This window comes from Microchirus variegatus, assembly GCF_963457635.1.
Source record: "Microchirus variegatus genome assembly, chromosome: 8".
In the NCBI taxonomy this organism is placed as follows: domain Eukaryota; kingdom Metazoa; phylum Chordata; class Actinopteri; order Pleuronectiformes; family Soleidae; genus Microchirus; species Microchirus variegatus.
In genome coordinates this window covers 17097405-17118046 of record NC_139809.1, presented here as the reverse complement: position 1 = coordinate 17118046, position 20642 = coordinate 17097405, and the positions used below count along the sequence as shown (strand labels likewise).

Genomic DNA, 20642 nt, shown 5'->3' with positions numbered 1-20642 from the left:
TTGAAAAAGTAAGTTAATTAAATGTATAAAATAAATGTTAAATGTGTGTGCATATATATATGTATATGTATACATATATGTATTTATATAAATGTGTATATGTATATATATATATACACATACACATAAATATGTATATGTGTATATATATACACATATGTATGTTTATATTGTGACGGCCCTGAGTGGGCGGTGTTGTGTCTCTCTGGTGTTCTCTCTCTCTCACCATTTCCGGCCTGGCACTCTGCAGCTCTTACCTTTTTGTCTTAGTTTCGCATACAGCACACACACACATCCATGCACCCACACTTACAGCTGATTCCACTGATTACAGACATAGGATATATTTTGTTAAAGATTATTGCTTTTGGTTAAAATAAATATTCATTTAACCACATCTCTCTTGAACAAGACTGTTTTTGTCAAGTCATCTGAGCCAGTCTTGACAATATATATACATATGTATATATATACATATGTGTTAAATAATAATAAAAAAGTAGATCGAAAAAATAAAAATAAATGGACAATATAAAAATAAAACTATGTATGTATTATAATGTATTATAATAAGTAAAAACTACACCAAACCACATACAGGACAGCTATAATTGCTTAAAAACTAAATATAAAATACCATTTGACAGGAATTTACAAATCAATTAACCAAAAAAAGGAAAAAGAAATATCTAAGAAGAAGAAATTAATAAAATAATTTCAAATATACAAGGAAAAAAACTTGCATAAATTGTAAAAAAGCAAAAGTTAAAATGTATAAATTGTGTTTTCATTCAACTTTTTTAAAGGTGAATTACAGGAGAATAAAAGTAGAGTAAATAAACAGAGAATAACTACATTTAAAACCTAATATCTTTGAGTAAATTCGGATTTTATTTTGATTTTCACTCGTCTCACTGGTGAGGGGGCGTGGTCACTTCGGGAGAAATGTCTGGAATTCCGTTTCCGGTTTAGGGGAGTGGACTGTGATTTTCCTCACTCTCTCCTTTTTCTTTTTTTCTTTTTTAACTTTTCCTTCGGTGTCGTTTTATCTCTCTCTGTGGACACTTTTTCTCCTGGATTAACCGGATTAAATCCCGACCGTGTGGACACATGGCCTCCTCGCCGCAGAAGTCTCCGTCCTCCCCGAAGTCCCCGACGCCCAAATCCCCGTCCTCCAGGAAGAAGGACGACTCTTTCCTGGGAAAACTTGGCGGAACTTTGGCGAGACGGAAAAAGGCGAAAGAAGGTGACGAAAAAAAACGATAACAACAAACAAACACGTTTATAAACAACAAAGTAAACGGAACGTAAAGTATGACGTTTCCACTCAGTTCTTGGAGATAAAAAAAATTAAAACTTTTCAGTTAAACGTCACGTAGCGTAGTTATCAAAACTTTTCCACAACATTTTCAAAGTAATTCTAGATTAAATTAAGATTAACGCTCAACTACAGTGTTCGCGTGTGTCAGTGTCCATGTAAGGTATGAAATCCGCTCAATCCTCAGAGGAATGACGAGTAAACACACACTGACCCAACATCACCACACTGCTCCTCCTCCTTCAACACACACATACTGTAACTCTGTTTCACCACAGTAATCCGATTACAGACCACCAGACTACATCAATAATGTCTGACTATCAAACTTCTGATCTTAATCGGGCCAGACATCAGATGCTGTGTTTACATGCATTACAGTAGTGGACTACAATAATCTGATTATTGACCAGGTTGGAACAGTAGTCAGATTAAGATACTATCATGTAGACACACAGAAACTGTGTCTGGATCAAACTTTTTACCTTAATCTGTTCAGATATCAGAGGCTGTGTTTACATGCATTACAGTAGTGGACTACAGTAATGTGATTAGTAATCTGATTATTGGCCAGGTTGGAACAGTAGTCAGATTAAGATACTATCATGCGGACACACAGCCACTAATGTCTGAATCAAACTTTTGACCTTAATCTGTTCAGATATCAGATGCCACGTTTACATGGATTGCAGTAGTGGACTACAGTAATCTGATTATTGACCAGGTTAAAACAGTAGTCAGATTAAGATACTGTCATGTGGACACATACTAATGTCTGAATCAAATGTCTGACCTTAATATGGTCAGATATCAGAGGCTCTGTTTACATGGATTACAGTAGTGGACTACAGTAATCTGATTATTGACCAGGTTAAAACGGTCATCAGATTAAGATACTGTATTATTCAAACTTTTGACCTGACTCTGGTCATATATCAGATGCCACGCTTACATGGTTTACAGTAGCGGACTACAATAATCTGATTATTGACCAGGTTAAAACAGTAGTCAGATTAAGATACTGTCATGTAGACAAACAGACACTAATGTCTAAATCAAACTTTTGACCTTAATCTGGTCAGACATCAGAGGCTGTGTTTACATGCATTACAGTGGTGAACTACAGTAATCTGTTTATCAACCAGGTTTAAACAGTAGTCCGAATAGGACTGAATCATAATAAAATAGAGTCACTGACTAATGATCAGAATAGGATCAGCGACAATAGTGTACATGAGTGTCCACGTAAGTCTTAGTCTTAGATTTATTCTCCATGACGGTTTTGATCAGACTACTGTTTTAATCTGGTCAATAATCAGATTACTGGAGTCGATGGAAAACGCAAACCACTAAACTGCTAACCAGAATAAAATCAGTTGTCCATGACAGGATTGTCTTAAATCTGGTCAGACTACAGCTTTAATCTGGTTGATAATCAGATTACTGTGAACAATTATTGTAGTCCGTGTAGATACAGTCACTGACTAATAATCTGAATAGGATCAGCATTTAGATTTTGACAATAGTCTTATTCAAATTACTGCTTTAGACTGGTTGATAATCAGATTACTTAAGTAATTATTCATTATTGTAGTGTACCACAGTGAATTTTATTCATACTGTTTTCAATCTGATCAGTAATCAGATTAGTGACGACTACTAACCAGACTGAGATCAGTGTTGTGTATGATTTAGACATACAGTAAGTCTCTATGACAGTTTTGTTCAGACCACTGTTTTAATCTGGTCAATAATCAGATTACTGGAGTTGATGGAAAACGCTAACCGCTATACTGCTAACCAGAATAAAATCAGTTGTTGGATTTTTGACACCAGTGTCAATGACGGGATTCTTTTAACCTGATCAGTAATCAGATTACTGCAGTCCACATAAACATCGACAACATTATTCAGATTACTGCTGTAACCTTGTTGATAATCAGATTACTGTAATCTGTTATTGTAGTCCTTGTAGATACAGTCACTGACTAATAATCTGAATAGGATCAGCATTTAGATTTTGACAATACTGTACATGTGTCCACATGACAGTCTTATTCAGATATCTGCTTTAAACTGGTTGATAATCAGATTACTGTAATCCATTATTGTAGTGTACAATAGTGAATTATATTCATACTGTTTTTAATCTGATCATCAATCATATTAGTGTAGACTACTAACCAGATTGGGATTAATCAGTGTTGTGTATGGATTTAGACATACAATAAATCTCCAACTGTTTTAATCTGGTCAATAATCAGATTACTGCAGTCCACATAAACAGTCATTGACACTATTCAGACTACTGCTGTAACCCTGTTGATAATCAGATTACTGTAATCCATTATTGTAGTCCTTGTAGATACAGTCACTGACTAATAATCTGAATACGAGAAGCATTTAGATCTTACTCTTTTTTGCTTGTTGATAATTAGATTACTGTAATACATTATTGTAGTGTACAATAGTGAATTTTATTCGTACTGTTTTTAATCTGATCAGTAATCAGATTTGTGTAGACTACTAACCAGATTGAGATTAATCAGTGATGTGTATGGATTTAGGTTTTGTTCAGACTACGGTTTTAATCTGGTCAATAATGAGATTAATGGAGTCACAGTCACAGGAAACACAGTCACTCACTGCTAACCAGAATAAAATCAGTCGTTGGATTTAGTCACCAGTGTCCATGACAGGATTGTCTTAACCTGGTCAGTAATCAGATTACTGCAGTTCACATAATCAGATTACAGCTCTAATTCCTTCATCATATTTCAGCTGTTTTTTATGACAAAAAATACTCAGAATGCCTGTTTTTTTTCTCCATTTTTTAATGCAGCTTGTGAACGTTAGCACCAAAGGTCGGATTTTATCGCGGGACGAGACAAAAGGTTACGCCGAGTCGTCGGATGATTGCGTTGTTGTCATTCAGGACACTGTTGCTGCACAGCTGAGGCTAACTCTAACCACCCCCCACCCTGTCCATCTTTACGTCGTCTTTGTCCGCGCAATCACATCATATCCATCGCTGGCGTCACACAAACACACACACACACACACTGAGGAGAGTGTGTGTGTATGTTGATTAAATTTAAGTCCCTGTGACGTCCGTGACCGTCACATATGCCCAAGTAATGACAGAATTAGAGCGAGGGAGAAAAAAAGACGAGGGAAAAGGTGATGACAAGCACGTGTGTATATATTTATACATATATAAATATATTTATTATATTAAAACAGAGGACATACGGTCGTATAATTTGCATGAGAGCGAGGGTTAGATGCCGCTGTGAGCTCAGGGGCTCAGAGTTGAGCTGGTCCCAGTGACCAGGAGAGGATCCTGGAGACCGGGGCGACGTAGACGGGACAGACATGGGCTGTGGAGCGCTCTGTCCTCCAGGTAGGAAGGACACACAGCAGCAGCAGCATTAGCATCAGGATGTTATTTTCCTTCTCTGTCTGAGAGAGCGAGTGAAGCACAAACGTGGACGGACGGACGGCGTGTTGTCGTTTTTATAACGCTAGCTGGCAGCAGTGAGGAGGAGGAAGGGGGAGGGAAGGAGGGAGGGAGCACACTGAGGACACTTGTGATTCTGATTCAGTTTTATATCGACGGCACAAACCAAATCCTCGACTCAATCGTTCAATGCTCGATCGTTCTTTCCTCTATTTAAGATACCTATCATAGATAGGTCTGCCATTTGTTCAACTTAGTCTAGTTTTAGGGTGAATTCCAATTCCTTGCTTAACCCTCAATCTCAAAAATGTGCGCTCCCTCTAGTGCAAGTGCTGTCCTGATTCTCAGAAAAATTAAGTTGAGGGCCAAGTTAAAGGCCTGTATCGCCCTCAATATTGAGATTTTCCGAGACCACCCTTGGAAGCAAGGGCTACCCAGAATGCATTGCATGTTTTGACATAACAAAGATGGCGCCGAAAGCAGCGAAACGAGTACGCTACAAATTAAGTATTTTCTTTGTTAATAGAGATATAAAAATTATGAAAACCATTGTATTATCTTAGTTTAGGCCCATATTATGGATTACTTACGTCGTTGTTGCGTAACATTTATTTTTATTTTAAGATCTTTTGCAGTTGCGGACAAGCGATCGTTTGCTATGGTTTACTTTTCAATAAGTCGTGGTGTGTGGTAACTGTCAGCTGAATATGTCCGTGGTTGTGGTATTTGTATGAGTATCATCTTATAACTAACTGACAACCTGATAACTTGACTGACAAATGGATTGTAATAAATAATCGTCGTGACGCGAATGTGTTCTTCTTCTTTTTTGGAGTTGACAGACTGGACGCAGTTTTCGCGTTATTCTGCCCCCTACAGTCTGAAGACGTATCTGCATTTAAGGGGTGTCCCATTACTAAGTGACAAAATAACCCTGAACACTTGGTTTTGAGGGCCAGTTAAGATTAAGGGTTGAGCTTGAGGGTTAAGATAGGAATTGGAATTGGCCCTTTGTCTCAGATCATTGGTTTCGAGCCCTGTGCACAGCACGGTTTAGGTTGGTTTTCCACTACAAAATAGTACATACTCAAAGTGGGCGGAGTCAACGCAGCACGGCTGCGTGAAACTGCCGTGACTTTCGTTTTTCAACAAACGAGTGACCGGTGACTTGTAAAGCAGTTGTTTTCTGTATAAATTAATCATTAGAATCAATTCATTAAAACGATTCTTTCAGTACTTCTTCCATGACCGGAGCTCAGACTAAATACACCAGACTCCTCTGTTAAATATTGCGATTTTTCCCCTGGTAACCCATGTTTTTTAGGATCGTTACATTTTTTTACTGATCTACAGTTCGGCATTGTTCGGCTTTGATTCGGATGCCGCTTCCTGTGACTACACTCTCTGACCAATCAGTGGCCTGCAGTCTGGCGACGCCACGCATAGTATCGCCAGAGCGGGTACTGAAAAATTAGCTAGTGGAAACGCAACTTAAGTTGATTTGCTACGAGCCGGTGGAAAAACGCCAAAAAACCAACAATGCCGCGGTCCAAATGGTCCCATTTTGTTGCGGGAAATGCTAACCATTTATCGGGAGTTCATGCAGTTGATCGTTGATGATTGGTTGCTATGGTGGTACTATTCCCCAATTTATCGTACAGCTCTACACAGCTTTCATTCCCGCTACAACTCTCGAACTCACAAATCGTAATCGATTAATCTGTAGATTATTGTGTCTATTAATCGATTGGTTCATAAAATGTCTGAAAATATATAAAAAAAAAGTTGATCAGTGTTTGTCAAACCTGAAAATTACGATGTTCTTAAATGTCTTTGTTTTGTCCACAAACCAAAAGGATTCAGTTTGAATGATTTCTTTGTTCTGTGGCGCAAAGAAACCAAGGAAATTATTAAATTCAAGTTAATCGTTTATCAAAATAGTCGATTAATAATCGATTCATTGATTCAGCTCTGATACACACGGCTACATATTGTTCTTATGTTCTTAAATAGCAAAAGTAATACTTGCGCTAATGTAAGCTGATGCTAATTGGTGTGTTTTTACGTTAAAGCAGCTTCAACATACACACACACACACACACGAGACAATACATCATTTACCAACTATATTTCATGTCCCGTTAATTCCCTTTCCCACTGTTGAAAATTCCAGGAATTTTGCCAACACCGTACATGGTTTTATTATAGAATAAAGGGAAAAAGTGAGGAGGTGTGGTTCAAATAAAACTTTACGTGTCGACAGGAACATCGGTGATGTCAGTCAATTTACAGCATGACAAGCGGAAGGTGTGTGTGTGTGTGCGTGCGTGCGTGTGTGTGTGTGTGTGTGTGCAGACATGCTGCACTTGGAGTGGATGGTGTTGATTAAGAGGATGTTGTTCCAGTGAAGGCAGAGAAATGTACAGGATGTTCACTCCATGAACTCGACAGACAGACACACACACACGTGTACACACACAGACATGCACACACACACACACACACACACACACACACACACACACACACACACACACACACACACACACACACACACACACACACACACACACACACACACACACACACACACACACCAGCAGCAGCAGCCTCCTCAGGTATCTGACACACTCGGCTGTTTGACACGCTGGGCTTCTCTCAGACCTGCTGAGAACCAGGAAGTGACACCAGTTGGTCATGTGATGTCAAGCGGCTGCTGATGATGATGATGAAGATGAAGATGATGATGGTGGTGGTGGTTATTTTTATGTTCAGATCACTGTCAGTCTGTTGCAGCTGATCTGTCTCCTGGCTTCATTTGACCACATTATTACTTCGATATTTAAGTCTCTTTACCAATGATTTAATTGTAAGCGGCTTCTCAATTCATAAATATTTGTTTTTGATGACAAAACGCTTATGTCTGAATGTGTCCGATGTCTCTTTCTCGCAGTGTCCGAGCTTCAGGAAGAAGGAATTAACGCCATCAACCTTCCTCTCAGCCCCTCCCACTATGAGCTGGACCCCGAGGACACACTGCTGGGTAAACGCTGACACTCACTCACTCATGGTCAAACATGTAGTGAATTTAAAAGACTATATATTTACTGTATTTTAATGACGAGCGCTAACAGAGCTCGGTAATCTGGACTTTCACACTCGTGAGCGACACTCAGACTTGTCTAGTTGAGTCTAGGATCATTGTTTTTATGTCATTAAGGTTTTTATTATATTTTTGTTGTGCGATTATGACCATGAAACGGAAAAAATGGGGGACAGAGGAGAGGTTTAGTATCAAGTTATAGGTTTAGATAGAACTACACAGCAGAATTTGTTGATAAAAAAATATACTTATAAAACTTTAATTATAGTATAATAATAATAATAATGGTGATGAAATTGGATCTGGATCCTGCAACCCGCAGAATGAGGACACAGAGAGAAAGAGTTAGGAAAGGAAAAGACATCAGTTATTTATCCTTTGATTAACAGACAATTTGAGATCCATTCACTCATCTTCTACGACTCTATCCCCCACATGAGGGTTGCTGGTGCCAATCCCAGAAAGGTCCTTGTTCCAACCGGATCGCGAACCCGGGTCTTCTTGCTGCCAGTTTGAGATGTGTGATTCTCTGAATAAAAACGTGGAATGAGCTGAATAAATCGTCGTTTAACGTGTTTCTGTTCCGTCCGTTAGAGGAGAATGAAGTTCGCACGATGGTGGACCCCAACTCCAAGAGCGACCGCAAACTCCAGGAGCTCATGAAGGTGACGTTTTCCTGTGGTCAGAGTTAGATTGTCAGTCAAAGTGATTGCACATTTAACTTTAACACATGTTGTTGTTGTTGTTGTTGTTGTTGTTGTTGTTGTTGCGATCAGGTGCTGATCGACTGGATCAACGACGTCCTGGTGGGGGAGAGGATTATCGTGAAGGATCTGGCCGAAGATATGTACGACGGGCAGGTTCTGCAGAAGCTGTTTGGTGAGGAACTGAACGACAAACTGGCAAAACTGACAAAAGTGGGAAGGTGTTTGTCGAGTTTACGGGTTTGTGTGTTCGTTTCTGTGCTCCAGAAAAGCTGGAAGGTGAGAAACTGAACGTGGCCGAGGTGACGCAGTCGGAGATCGCCCAGAAGCAGAAGCTGCAGACGGTGTTGGAGAGGATCAACGACTCGCTCAAACTCTCCACCAGGAGCATCCGCTGGAACGTGGACTGTAAGGAACGCACAACCCGTCATCACGAAACTAGCTTGTTAGTGCGCGAGCTGCAAAATCCAAAACCCTGGTTTGGCTAATCGTGAAGTAGATGGCTGCTTTGGCCTCGACTTTGAACAAATTGGTTTTAAGCTTTTCTTTGACAAATTAACAAATAACAGCACTGAAATCAATCCTAAAGAAAGATGTGTCTGGAGTTTTGCCGACCGGATCCGGGCTTTAATAAACAAACATGGTGCGAGCCTGGACAACGGCTTTAACGAGTCGTCGGCCTTCAGACGCTCTTAAAGGTTTGTCCGTGAAGAACTCTTTGTGGCAGGTACGACGGACGCCTAAGAGAGAGAGTGCTGTGGTGAATAAAGTGGAATGTAATTGATTTTTCTTTTGTTTGTCGTCTACTTTCATGCAGCGTCTTTGGAGCCTTCAGCACACGAGCGAGATCTTTAATTCACCGTCACCTCGAGGCTCCATCAAAGGCCTGCGTTAGAGACTCTTAATTGATTGTGATTGATCTGTTCAATCTCATTTTTACGAGTGAGCGAACACAGACGTGATGGACCAAAGCTTTACTTTGGGGAGTTTCGCCACTTATAAGTTTTCAATCCAAATTCCTGAGAGGATTTAAGAGGGAAAATCTGGCAAATGTGAAATCTGGACGTGTTTTTGATCATCAATTAATCGGTTTAAGTCTTTGTTTTAAGCCGTTTCTTTGCTTTGTGAGAGTGAAATAAGACATTTAAGAGGATCGTCAATACAATCTCCAGCTTCTCTCCAGCTTCATGCCGTTCTTTTCTCTTCTCCAGCCGTTCATGCCAAGAGCATCGTCGCCATCCTGCACCTGCTGGTGGCGCTGTCCCAGCACTTCAGAGCACCGATCAGATTGCCCGACCACGTCTCCATTCAAGTTGTGGTCGTTCAGGTGAGTGCAATGTTGTCTTTGTGTTGGTTTCGTGAACAGAAACTAGCTGTGACGACGTATTTAAAAACCTTAATGTTGTTGACACACATTTAGAGTAAAAAGTAAAAATTTTCTTAATTTGTCTTTCAGAAAAGAGAGGGCATCCTTCAGTCCAGACAGATTCAAGAGGAAATCACTGGTAACACAGAGTAAGTACTCAATTAATAATCATAATAATAATATATATATACAACTAAAAGTATCTTGGATATTATCCAAGATACTTAGTTGTTTTGAAAAAAGTCAGCTCACTGTCAAAGTGCATCAGGGCAAATGGATCATTTCCTGAATTTCAAAAATTCATTAAAATTATTCCTTAAGAGATTTGCGACATATTTTCGACACATCCTTGTTCAGGGCGATGCCGACTATTGTGATGGTAAATTTCAAGTCATTCCGAGATACTTTTTGTTTTTTGAAAAAAGTCACCTCACTGTCAGTGCATGAAGGCAATTGGATAATTTCCTGAATTCCAAAAATTAATTAAAATCATTCCTTAAGAGGTTTGCGAATATTTTCGATGCATCCTTGTTCAGGGCGATGCCGACTATTATGATGATAAAATTCAAGTCATTCTGAGATACTTTTTGTTTTTTTGAAGAAAGTCAGCTCACTGTCAAAGTGCATCAGGGCAAATGGATTATTTCCTGAATTTCAGAAATTCGTTAAAATTATTCCTAATGAGGTTTGCAAATATTTTCGATGCATCCTTGTTCAGGGCTATGCCGACTATTATGATGGAAAGTCAGCTCACTCTCCAAGTGCATCAAGGCGAATGGATCATTTCCAAGATCCATCAGTGTGGCTGTAAACATTTGCTTTGTGCCTAATGTGTTTGCATCGTGTTTGTATTATGTTAGCCCTACGCTAATGCTAATCAAGTATTGCTAAAATCAAGGATGCACACCATTGGGCCATGCTCAACCCATATCCAAAATGTTAGTGCAACCTGACTAACGGTCAGCGAGATATGCCTGTCACAGACAGACAGACGCAACTTTCTTTATAGATGTATGTATGTATGTATGTATGTATATATAATTAATAATTAATGTAAAATTCTTTTCCTCAACCATTCTAAATCAATAAAAACAAACAAACAAAAATCCCTCGGGCATCAGTTAAATTTACTCCACTCTTAAGTCATTAAGAATCAAAATGTCCCCTTCCAACAAACTACTATAAAAACTCATATTTTTTCTAAATATTGCCTTTTATATGTTGTTATTTTTCAGATTTAAAATGTACCGCCCTCTTAAGTCATCATCTGCTGTGTTCCAATAGCTGACGTGATGGCAGCTTCAAAACTCTTTGTATTGTGACTGTGAGGCTGTCCTGCAGCCTGACAGCAGAAACCAGGGAGATAACAGCGGGCCAACACACACACACACACACACACATACATAAACACAAGTACATACAAACACAAATCTAATTATTTGCATGATGGGACACGGCTATTCTTCTGAGGACACTGCATCGACAGCTTAAACAAAGTCCCTAACCTTACCCTTAAGGTTCTGCCTCATTAGGACCAGGTTCTTAGTCTCTGTGAGGACTACGCCGGTCCTGACGAGGTCAGTGTTTGTGATAGAAAGAGTCCTAAAGAGGGAACAAATACAAGAACACACACACACGTGGTCACAGTGGAAATGCGGTTATTACCGCACCGACAGGAACTCTGCCCAGACTCGTCTGCCTCTGCCATCCTGGATTACACCATGATCGTGCGTGTGTGTGTGTGTGTGTGTGTGTGTGTGTGTGTGTGTGTGTTGATTCTTGCTGGCCTGCCCGCTGCGATATCACTTCCTCGGGGACACGTGCAAAAAAAAAAGCCAAACCACCTGAGCCCGTCCAACAACAGTGTGGACACTGTAATAATGGAGGACAGTGTCGTGTTGACATTGTTACATTATGTCTCAGTATGTGCTCATTGTGTAGCCGTGCCGCTGCTGATTTGAATACACAACGTGCGATTGTGTGTGTGTGTGTTAATCAAATTATATGATGCCCACATTGTGCTGTTATTGTGTGTTTTTGTTTTAATCCGTTCATTCACTACATTCCTCTGTGATTGACCTGGAAACTCTCCACCCATTATTCTCCTTCTGTAAAAATTCAAGTGTGAAATTGTCAATAAATGTCCTCTGATGCCATTTTTCCCCCCTCTCTCCTCTTTTCCAAAGGGCGTTCTCTGGGAGACATGGTATGTTCCTTTTTCTTTGTCCTTTTTTGCAGAAATATTTATATATTTTAGCTATTTATTTGGTATGTCACTATGTTCAAATTTTGAAATCTTCCAGCCATATTTATGTGTATCTTCTGACCAAACAATGGTTTTTCCCAACCAACAGGCTCTGCCTCTTTAAAGCTGTAGTATTACATAATGGACTGACATTTTCCTGTAGACCACTTTTATCCTGCATTTCAAGCAGGGTGTTTACTTTTAGCTGGATTTATTGAAAAAGAAAAAGCAGTTTTCTAAACACAAGTACCCAGAACTGTTTTCAAATAACTAACATTTTCCTGTAGACCACTGTCCACTTGCATCTCAAGCCGGGGTGTGTACTTTTAGAATCATTTAAAAATAAATAAACAAATACATTAAGCATTTTTTCAAACAAAATTACCTGGAACTGTTTCCAAAGAGCTAACATTTTCCTGTAGACCACTGTTCTCCTGCGTTTTAAGTTGGGTGTTTACTTTTAGCTGGATTTATTGAAAAAGAAAAAGCAGTTTTCTAAACAGAAGTACCCAGAACTGTTTTCAAATAACTAACATTTTCCTGTAGACCACTGTCCACTTGCATCTCAAGCCGGGGCGTGTACTTTTAGAATAGTTTAAAAATAAAATTAACAAATAAATTAAGTAGTTTTTCAAACAAAAGTACCTGGAACTGTTTCCAAACACTTTCCTGTAGACCACTTGCGTTACAAGCAGTTCATGTACGTAAAACATTTTTTAAGTACTATTTCAAGCAACATTAACTCCAACAAAACACATGCTGCAGTTTAACACAGGTCATTTTGTTGTCTTTTTCTTGTTTACGAATCATTTATTTATTTTTCTGTATTGTCCACAGAGCGCGACGCCTTCGACACGCTGTTTGACCACGCTCCAGATAAACTCAACGTCGTCAAAAAGGTAGCAGGGGAGGGTTTTTATTTGAGGACACAAATGTTTCTGGGTCATTTCTTCCAAACCTTATCACAAAATGTAAACAAATTGTACAAATTATCCAAGTGAGAATACAGCAGGAAATGTTTAATGTGTGAATGGGTGAGGGTTTTTGGTTTCTGCTCACTCCAGGCCCCCCCCCCCCCAAAAAAGAAGATTCTTAAACCTTTTACTTGTATGTGTGTGAAATACTGATACTGATACTGTGTGTACATTTACTGTTTGGTTTCAATGGAACTATTTTTATATATTTTCTCAGACATTGATCACATTTGTGAACAAACACCTAAACAAGCTGAACCTCGAGGTGACGGAATTGGACACACAGGTAACACACACATACACACACACACACTGGATTCCATGACTTCACAGGACACTGTAAAGACCTACAACCATGACCTCGGCCTAACTTTAAAAACATGTCTTCACCTTATACCTTATAATGCAATATTGTACATTATGGGACATAATTTTTGTCCCATAATGTGTGAACAGATTTAGGTTTCCTTAAGGATAAATACAGCTTAAGTATTGGTCATAAGCCCCTCCCCCTCCGAGTTATTGTTCCTCTAAAAGATTTGTTTCGTAATTTCAAGTCGTTCTCATCACACTGGTGCGTCTTCATGTCCTCGTGTTTCCGATTATTTATGTTTTGACGAGTTAAAAACGTGTAAAATATCCTTATTTTATAGCTTCTTTGTGATTGGTCATCAGCATTTGGCTCCACCCACCTGTATACAAGATAATTTGGGAGATTAAAAAGGAGCCGCTTCTTTATTTACAGCCATAACTCCTGTAAAATCAAACCGTACACTGACTATTCACTGCTATTCATTGACGTTTGCAGTCATTGTTACGAGCGGTGTTGTGGACTGTCCACTGTCTCTCTCTGCCGTTTCTGTGCAGAACAATGAGCGAGTAAAGTTGAGCAAGAGAGAGAGCGCAAATGACGACGTGACGTCTGGGAAATTAAAATTCCAAGATCCCAAAAAAGACAATCAGTTGTCCAGATCTGCAAATCAATAAAAGTGGACGCCATCCTGGACGAAGAAGTTGCCCTCCCATCCTAACCTGTGTCAGCACATTTAGGCCTTGAATTTGAGGGATATTGGTCCTGGAAAGTCCTTGGATTTGTTATGTGGGAACCCTGATTACTGCAAAACATGGTGTTTGAAATAAATTGTCCGAGTATTGACAGTTTTTGTCGGTGTCAGTTTGCAGACGGTGTTTACCTGGTGCTGCTGATGGGGCTGCTGGAAGGATACTTTGTGCCTCTCTACAACTTCTTCCTCACACCTGAAAATTTTGACCAAAAGGTAAAAAATTTGATTATTTTTCCGTTAGCGAGATGACCGGAGACTAGGTTGTTAATTTCTGTCCATATTCAGTCAGAAAACCAGTTGTTTTTTTCCTGCTGCGTTCAAAGGTCGTTCTGACTGTTTTGCTCCGTTAATGAAAGAGCAGCAGAGTTTAAAGTCATTTAATTAAAACGAAGCATTCCGCCGCTGAACGGAGGCGCTCGTAGAAAATGAGCTTGAACACAAAACACCCCTGAACATGCCGGAGGATTCTCTTTTCTTTGCTTCTTGATTTGATTAAGAAATACAAATGTAATCAAAAATGACCGTGAGATTAAATCGGTGACTTTTGACAAACCAGCGTTTCAATCAAACCTTCTTTTCCCTTTTCTTTCTTTACTTCTGGTCGGTTTCTTATTAACCCTGAGCCCCCCCCCCCCCCAAAGTCTTTAACTATAGCGTTACTCATCCAGACGAACAAAAGCAGCAGTAGCTGTGATTGGCACATGGTGGCAGTTGTTGAAACGTCTGAACGTTATTTTTTAGCAGTAGATTCCACTTTTGAAGCTTTTCATGAGCTCTTCTTGGTGTTTTATACGCTATTATATCCAACTATATGCTAGCTTGAAAGTTTGTTTTTATCCATTTCTGTTTTAATGACCACTCGCGACCTACTGTGATACCTTCATAGCCACCAGGGGGCTGTCGCAGAGCCACCACTTTGGGAATTGTAGATATAGAATCTTACCTATTATTAGATCAGTGCCACAGGGGCACGGTATGGTATATTGTCGTGGGAATAAAACTCCTTATACATTCTTAGAAATAAGGGTTCCAAAAGGGTTCTTCTACAAGGGCTGAGGTTCTACCTGGAACCATTTGCTTCTGAAAAACCCTTTACCAAAGAAAGGGTTTTTCAAGGGTTCTTGGTAACACTAATGGTTCCAGTAAGAACCATTTTGATCCAGAGAACCCTTTAAAACCCCTTTCCTGAATAAAGGGTTTTAAAGGGGTTCTTGGTGGAACCTTTTTTATAAAGGTTCTACCTGAAGCCAAAAAGGGTTCTCCTATGAGGACAAGCCAAAGAATGGTTCTACTTATGTGATGTTGAGCCAAAGTTGTCATTCATTTTATGTTTTACTTGGCAAAAATTATGCAGAAGTCACAAAATAGACCGTTTTTCTTTATTTTTGCAGCACATTTCCCAATTTCAATCCAATTAAAAATATTTTGAGTGCTTTTTTGCTCTGCTGTTTTTATATAGTTGGTAAAAAACAACAAAGGAAAACAATCATTTCATGAGATTTGCCAAAAAGTTGTGATGAAAAAACTCACTTTACATGGTCTAAGGGTAAAACAAACCACAACAAATTGAACCTGCTGCATCTAATTGCCGAATATTCACACAAACGCTAATTTATTTATAATTTATTTTCAAACCCGGTTCACTGCAGCGCTGCAGAAAGAGAAATAAAAAGATAACGTGGAGAAGTATTTAATGACACTCTTTCTCCACCGTGAGACTCTAACGTGTTATTGTCAGTGAATAAAGAGAGAAAACTAAAGGCTTTTCTTTACAAAAAAAACCTTTTCATTGGTTTTCATTTCTTTTCTTTTCATTTGAAGTTGGTAATTGGTGGCTTCATTATATTTATATTTGCTATATATATGTATTATATATTTTCTTTGGACACATTTACGTGACTCATCCTGTCCTTGAACCAGCTTTAAAGGGAAAAATCCAGAGTTACAGACATTCTGGGTCTGTTTTGAGACAATAACGAGGTCATATTTCGTGTCAGTTTTGCGATTTTGACTGAAATCGGCATCGGTAAACGAGGATTTGCATATTCCAATAGGTGTTGGAATCTTTCGGTGCCTCACGATCACGTTCACGGCCCACAATTTCGCGTTGGATTTTCTGTAGTTTTAAGAATATCTATTTCTAAAGGTTTCAAGACGCTCTACAGTTTGATAAATGCCACTCGTTTCCCCTCGGGAACCACCGTCTCTACTCCCCTCGCAGTATTATGGTATGGTATTCTGAGCAGGCGATCTGTGGAGACACCTCGGTAGTCTTTTGTTTGGCGTCTTTGGCCAGCAGCTCCTGCCAAGCTGCAAAGCAGAACAGGGCATCAGTGTTACAATATACACACTACACAAAAACTACACACACACACATAATGCTGAGAGTCCTGGCTCAGGAGAACAGGCATCAGCCTCACAGCATCTGTAATCTCATACTGAACAGGGAAACACTGAAGTGGCTTAGGGGCTCAGCGAGTGTCTGTGTGTGTGTGAGACATGTATTTTGGCGCTTTTCCACTATACAGTTCCAGCACGGCGCGACTCCACTCGGTTTGGTAGGGTTTTTCCGTTACTATAGTACCTCCTCATCGTGGGCGGAGTCGTCAGAGCACGGCTGCGTGAAACTGCCTCGACGTCGTCTTATGCTGTCGATTGAGCCTCGTCTATCAAGTCTCAAGCTGTGTATATCGGTCTATCACGCTGCGTCTATCGAGGCGTGTCTAGTCTATCGCGCTGCGTCTATCGGTCTATCACACTACGTCTATTGGTCTATCACGCTAGGTCTATTGATCTATCACGCTGCGTCTATCGCGCTGCGTCTATCGGTTTATCATGTTGCGTCTATCGCGCTGCGTCTATCAGTCTATCGCGCTGCCCCTATCAATCTATCGCGCTGCGTCTATCAGTCTATCGCACTGCGTCTGTCGGTCTATCACGCTGCATCTATCAAGCCGTGTCGAGTCTATCGGTCTATCGCGATGCGTCTATCGGTCTATCGCGCTGCGTCTATCGGTCTATAGCGCTGCGTCTATCGGTCTATCACGCTGCGTCTATCAAGCCGTGTCGAGTCTATCGGTCTATCGCGATGCGTCTATCGGTCTATCATGCTGCGTCTATCAAGCCATGTCTAGTCTATCGGCCTATCGCGCTGCGTCTATAGGTCTATTGCACTGCGTCTGTTGAGCCAGGTCGAGTCTATCGCACTGCTTTGCAGCGTCTATCGATCTATCACGCTGCATCTTTCAGTCTATCACGCGGCGTCTATCGAACGGGGTCCAGTCTATTGGTCTATCACGCTGCGTCTACCGAGCCATGTCTAGCCGAATAGCTGCATCTATTGGTCTGTCACGATTTGTTTATCGAGCCACATCTATCGGAACGGCTTCCACAACTCCAGCTCCATAGAAAGTGATACGATATAAAAACGTTGTATCAAGAGTAGAATTGACGTGCTGCTCAGTCCTCTCCCCTTTCCAGGCTCTGGCTGCCCCTGCCATGAACCCCCTTTGTCTCCCTGGAGCTCCACTTTGTCACTCCACTGCCCCAGGGAGCTCCAGGGGGCTCAGTCCACTCCTCTACCCGAGCCAGGGACCCCCCATGCCTGGACACAAGTGTCCCAGAATCACTTTCTTGGAGTCTGAGGTCTTTGGGAGTGATGGTGGTTGACACGTTTCTGTCGATAAGTGAGGGATGGGAGTGTTTGTGCAGCTGCTGCAGGCTTATGTTCTTACACTGCAGAGCTGCGTCGTGTTTGCTGACACAGGAAGCTGTGGTAACAGGACTGAATCCAGTCGGAGTGGATTGTGGGATTTGGCAACGTTCTCTCATCGACATGGGGATATGTGTGTGTGTGTGTGTGTGTGTGTGTGTGTGTGTGTGTGTGTGTGTGTGTTTATCTGGTGTTTGCAGTGATTGAATGTACGTACAGTAGTGTTGACGTCTCCTTTAGAAGCTTCCTTGTGTCCTTACAGGCTTTTCCCCTCCTCTCTCTCCTCAGGTCCACAACGTGTCCTTCTCCTTTGAGCTGATGCAGGATGGAGGTCTGGAGAGACCAAAGCCCAGACCAGAAGGTACCACACATGTTCACTCTCAGGCTGCCTTAGTAGTTTCAGCGTTTGAGTTTGCAGAGGTTGAAGCACCAGTCGTGAACCTCAGAGGCTGACGCAGAAACGTCTGCGTCCTCTTTAATCATTTTTGTTTGTTTTCAGACATTGTGAACTGTGACCTCAAGTCCACGCTGCGCGTCCTCTACAACCTCTTCACCAGGTACAGGAACGTCGACTGAGCGTCTCACGTTAGCAGGAGGGACCACATGCTTAAGACGAACTTAATACTTATATATTTTGTTTTCTCTTCTCTTTGTCGGAGAAAAAGCTGTTTTTTTTCATGCATCACAATATTCCACAATATTTTTAGCTCTTTTTCGTAAACTGGGCATTTTTGCTACGCAGTCTTACAGGAGTCTGAACAAAACGGCTAAAAATGATTGTCAATTCGAGTGCTATAAAAGAAACCCTGTGTTTACCTGTATTTATTGTTCATATTGATGCACACGTTCTGCCTTTATTTAAACCGATCAGTTCCGCGATACGTAAACATTTGTGTCTGTGCACTCGCCGCTCGTCTTAAAGCTACATTTTTATCTCCTGTTGAATGTGCGGAGGAACATTTGTAAACGATGTGGAACTTTACTGTCAAAAAAACACCAAAAAAACCTTGATTCATGATATATAACTGCGATAATTGTGAAATTCTTCTTTGAATTCGTAAAATGGCTCCAAAACTATGAAAAAAAATTGTCGCAGATGGAATACATACTTTAAGTGAAAAAAAAAAGATTTCCAAATGATCGGAAAGATGCCGACGCCCCCTTGTGGCATGTCATAATAAATCACTAAGTCTGTTTGGTAGCGGACAACAAACAAACAACATTTTTATGGTGAAACGCGAAATATTATTGATTTCCTGTATTTTCTTTTTGTCGTCGCGTTAGCGATAAAATTCGCTATGATCGGTTTATTACTTTTTTATCGTGATGTAACCCCAAATATGGCCACGGCATAATTTCATAACTTGAGATTTTGACCGATCACGTCACAGGAAGCTGTCAACCATGACGACGTTTCACACGGGACGATGTGGAACTTTAACTGCGATAATTGTAAAATTCTTCTTTGAATTTGTAAAATTTGTATCACAGATCTGTGATACGTACTTTAAGTGAACATAAGAATCGTTAAAAATTAAATGGAAGTCAAGTCTGTTTGTTAGCGAACGACAAACAGCATTTTTCTCGTCAAACGCGAAATATTGTTGATTTCCTGTATTTTCTTCTTATCGTGACATGAACGATAAAATTCACCACGATCGGTTTATTTTGAGTTCTTTTTATCACGACGTAACAAACATGAAATGCTAATATAAAATAACGGAGACCATTCCTTTAGTTTTGGCTTTTAACATGGAGAATGCAGGGTTTTTAGCCACTAGAGGGCAATCCGGGTGTTTTGATTTCACTTAATTCTTTGTCCGTTTTTTTATGTGCAGTCTAAGAACTTTGACCAAAGCGCCGTAATATTTAATATTCACGCTGTAAAATGTTAGAAATGCGTCACTTTTCCATGTTTCTGTATTTTAACTTTCTTACTTTTGTCATATTTTAAAATAGGCGTCGTATAATCACTCTCTGTTTCCGCTTTAATACATTTTATATGTTATATATATTTTTTAATAAGTACATTTTGACTGAATTATTCGCCTCGGGCAGCAAACGTGTTCTTGGTGAATAAATGTGTTTTCTGAGCTGCCAACGTGTTTCTCTATTTATGTTTTACTGCAATACATTCAATAAAAACTCACTTCCAGAATGCTGCGTTTTTGTTTTGTTTTGTTTTTTGTCACTCACACGAAACAAAAAAATATTTATACTCCGCACAATTTACTTTTGGTAAATTGGAATTTGGTTTAGGACTTCAATGCGATCTCCTCCACATAGCTGACAGAAGATTTAAGATTCTCATGGAATTGTTGCTGTGAACAAAGGTAATCAGCTTTTCTCTGGGGGCCCCATTCATCTCCAGGTTATCCCCAGGTACTCTGCCATGTTGCAGCGCCCCTGGTTAAGCGTCCACAGCAGAATGCATCATGTCAGTGGACGTCCTCGCAGTGACAGAAAACCCCTGCAGCAAACCTCGGGGGAATCTGAAACCATGTTAGCATCATTTCCTCCCCCCTGCTTCTTCGCCCGGGGAGCAGTTCAGCTGCTCCACTTATTACCTTGTTACATTAGTGTTATTGCGTTATTGTTACATTGTCGCTCTGTGCCTGGGTCACATGGGGACACAGAGCGGCATTCCTCTGATTGAAGACACCACAGTGATGGAGAAGAGATGGGAAGAAGGAGAG

At 40.3% G+C, this 20642-nt stretch overlaps 1 protein-coding gene across 1 annotated transcript; it reads left to right on the top strand.

Annotated features, from left to right (window-relative positions):
* The first annotated feature begins 977 nt into the window (after positions 1-977).
* Positions 978-20088, top strand: parvaa (parvin, alpha a). Its single transcript, XM_083893196.1, has 13 exons — positions 978-1246; positions 7732-7821; positions 8476-8546; positions 8658-8760; positions 8853-8993; positions 9797-9912; positions 10042-10100; positions 12138-12157; positions 13034-13095; positions 13388-13456; positions 14346-14447; positions 18235-18307; positions 18446-20088. The coding sequence occupies exons 1-13, from the start codon at positions 1111-1113 to the stop codon at positions 18520-18522; spliced, it is 1119 nt and encodes a 372-aa protein (XP_083749322.1). The 5' UTR covers positions 978-1110; the 3' UTR covers positions 18523-20088.
* Positions 20089-20642: the final 554 nt, after the last annotated feature.

Coding starts and splice junctions, on each gene's coding strand:
- parvaa (XM_083893196.1), top strand. CDS start 1,111: ATGGCCTCCTCGCCGCAGAAGTCTCCGTCCTCCCCGAAGTCCCCGACG. Junction 8,761..8,852: donor GGTTCTGCAGAAGCTGTTTG/GTGAGGAACTGA, acceptor TCTGTGCTCCAG/AAAAGCTGGAAGGTGAGAAA. Junction 14,448..18,234: donor CTGAAAATTTTGACCAAAAG/GTAAAAAATTTG, acceptor CTCTCTCCTCAG/GTCCACAACGTGTCCTTCTC.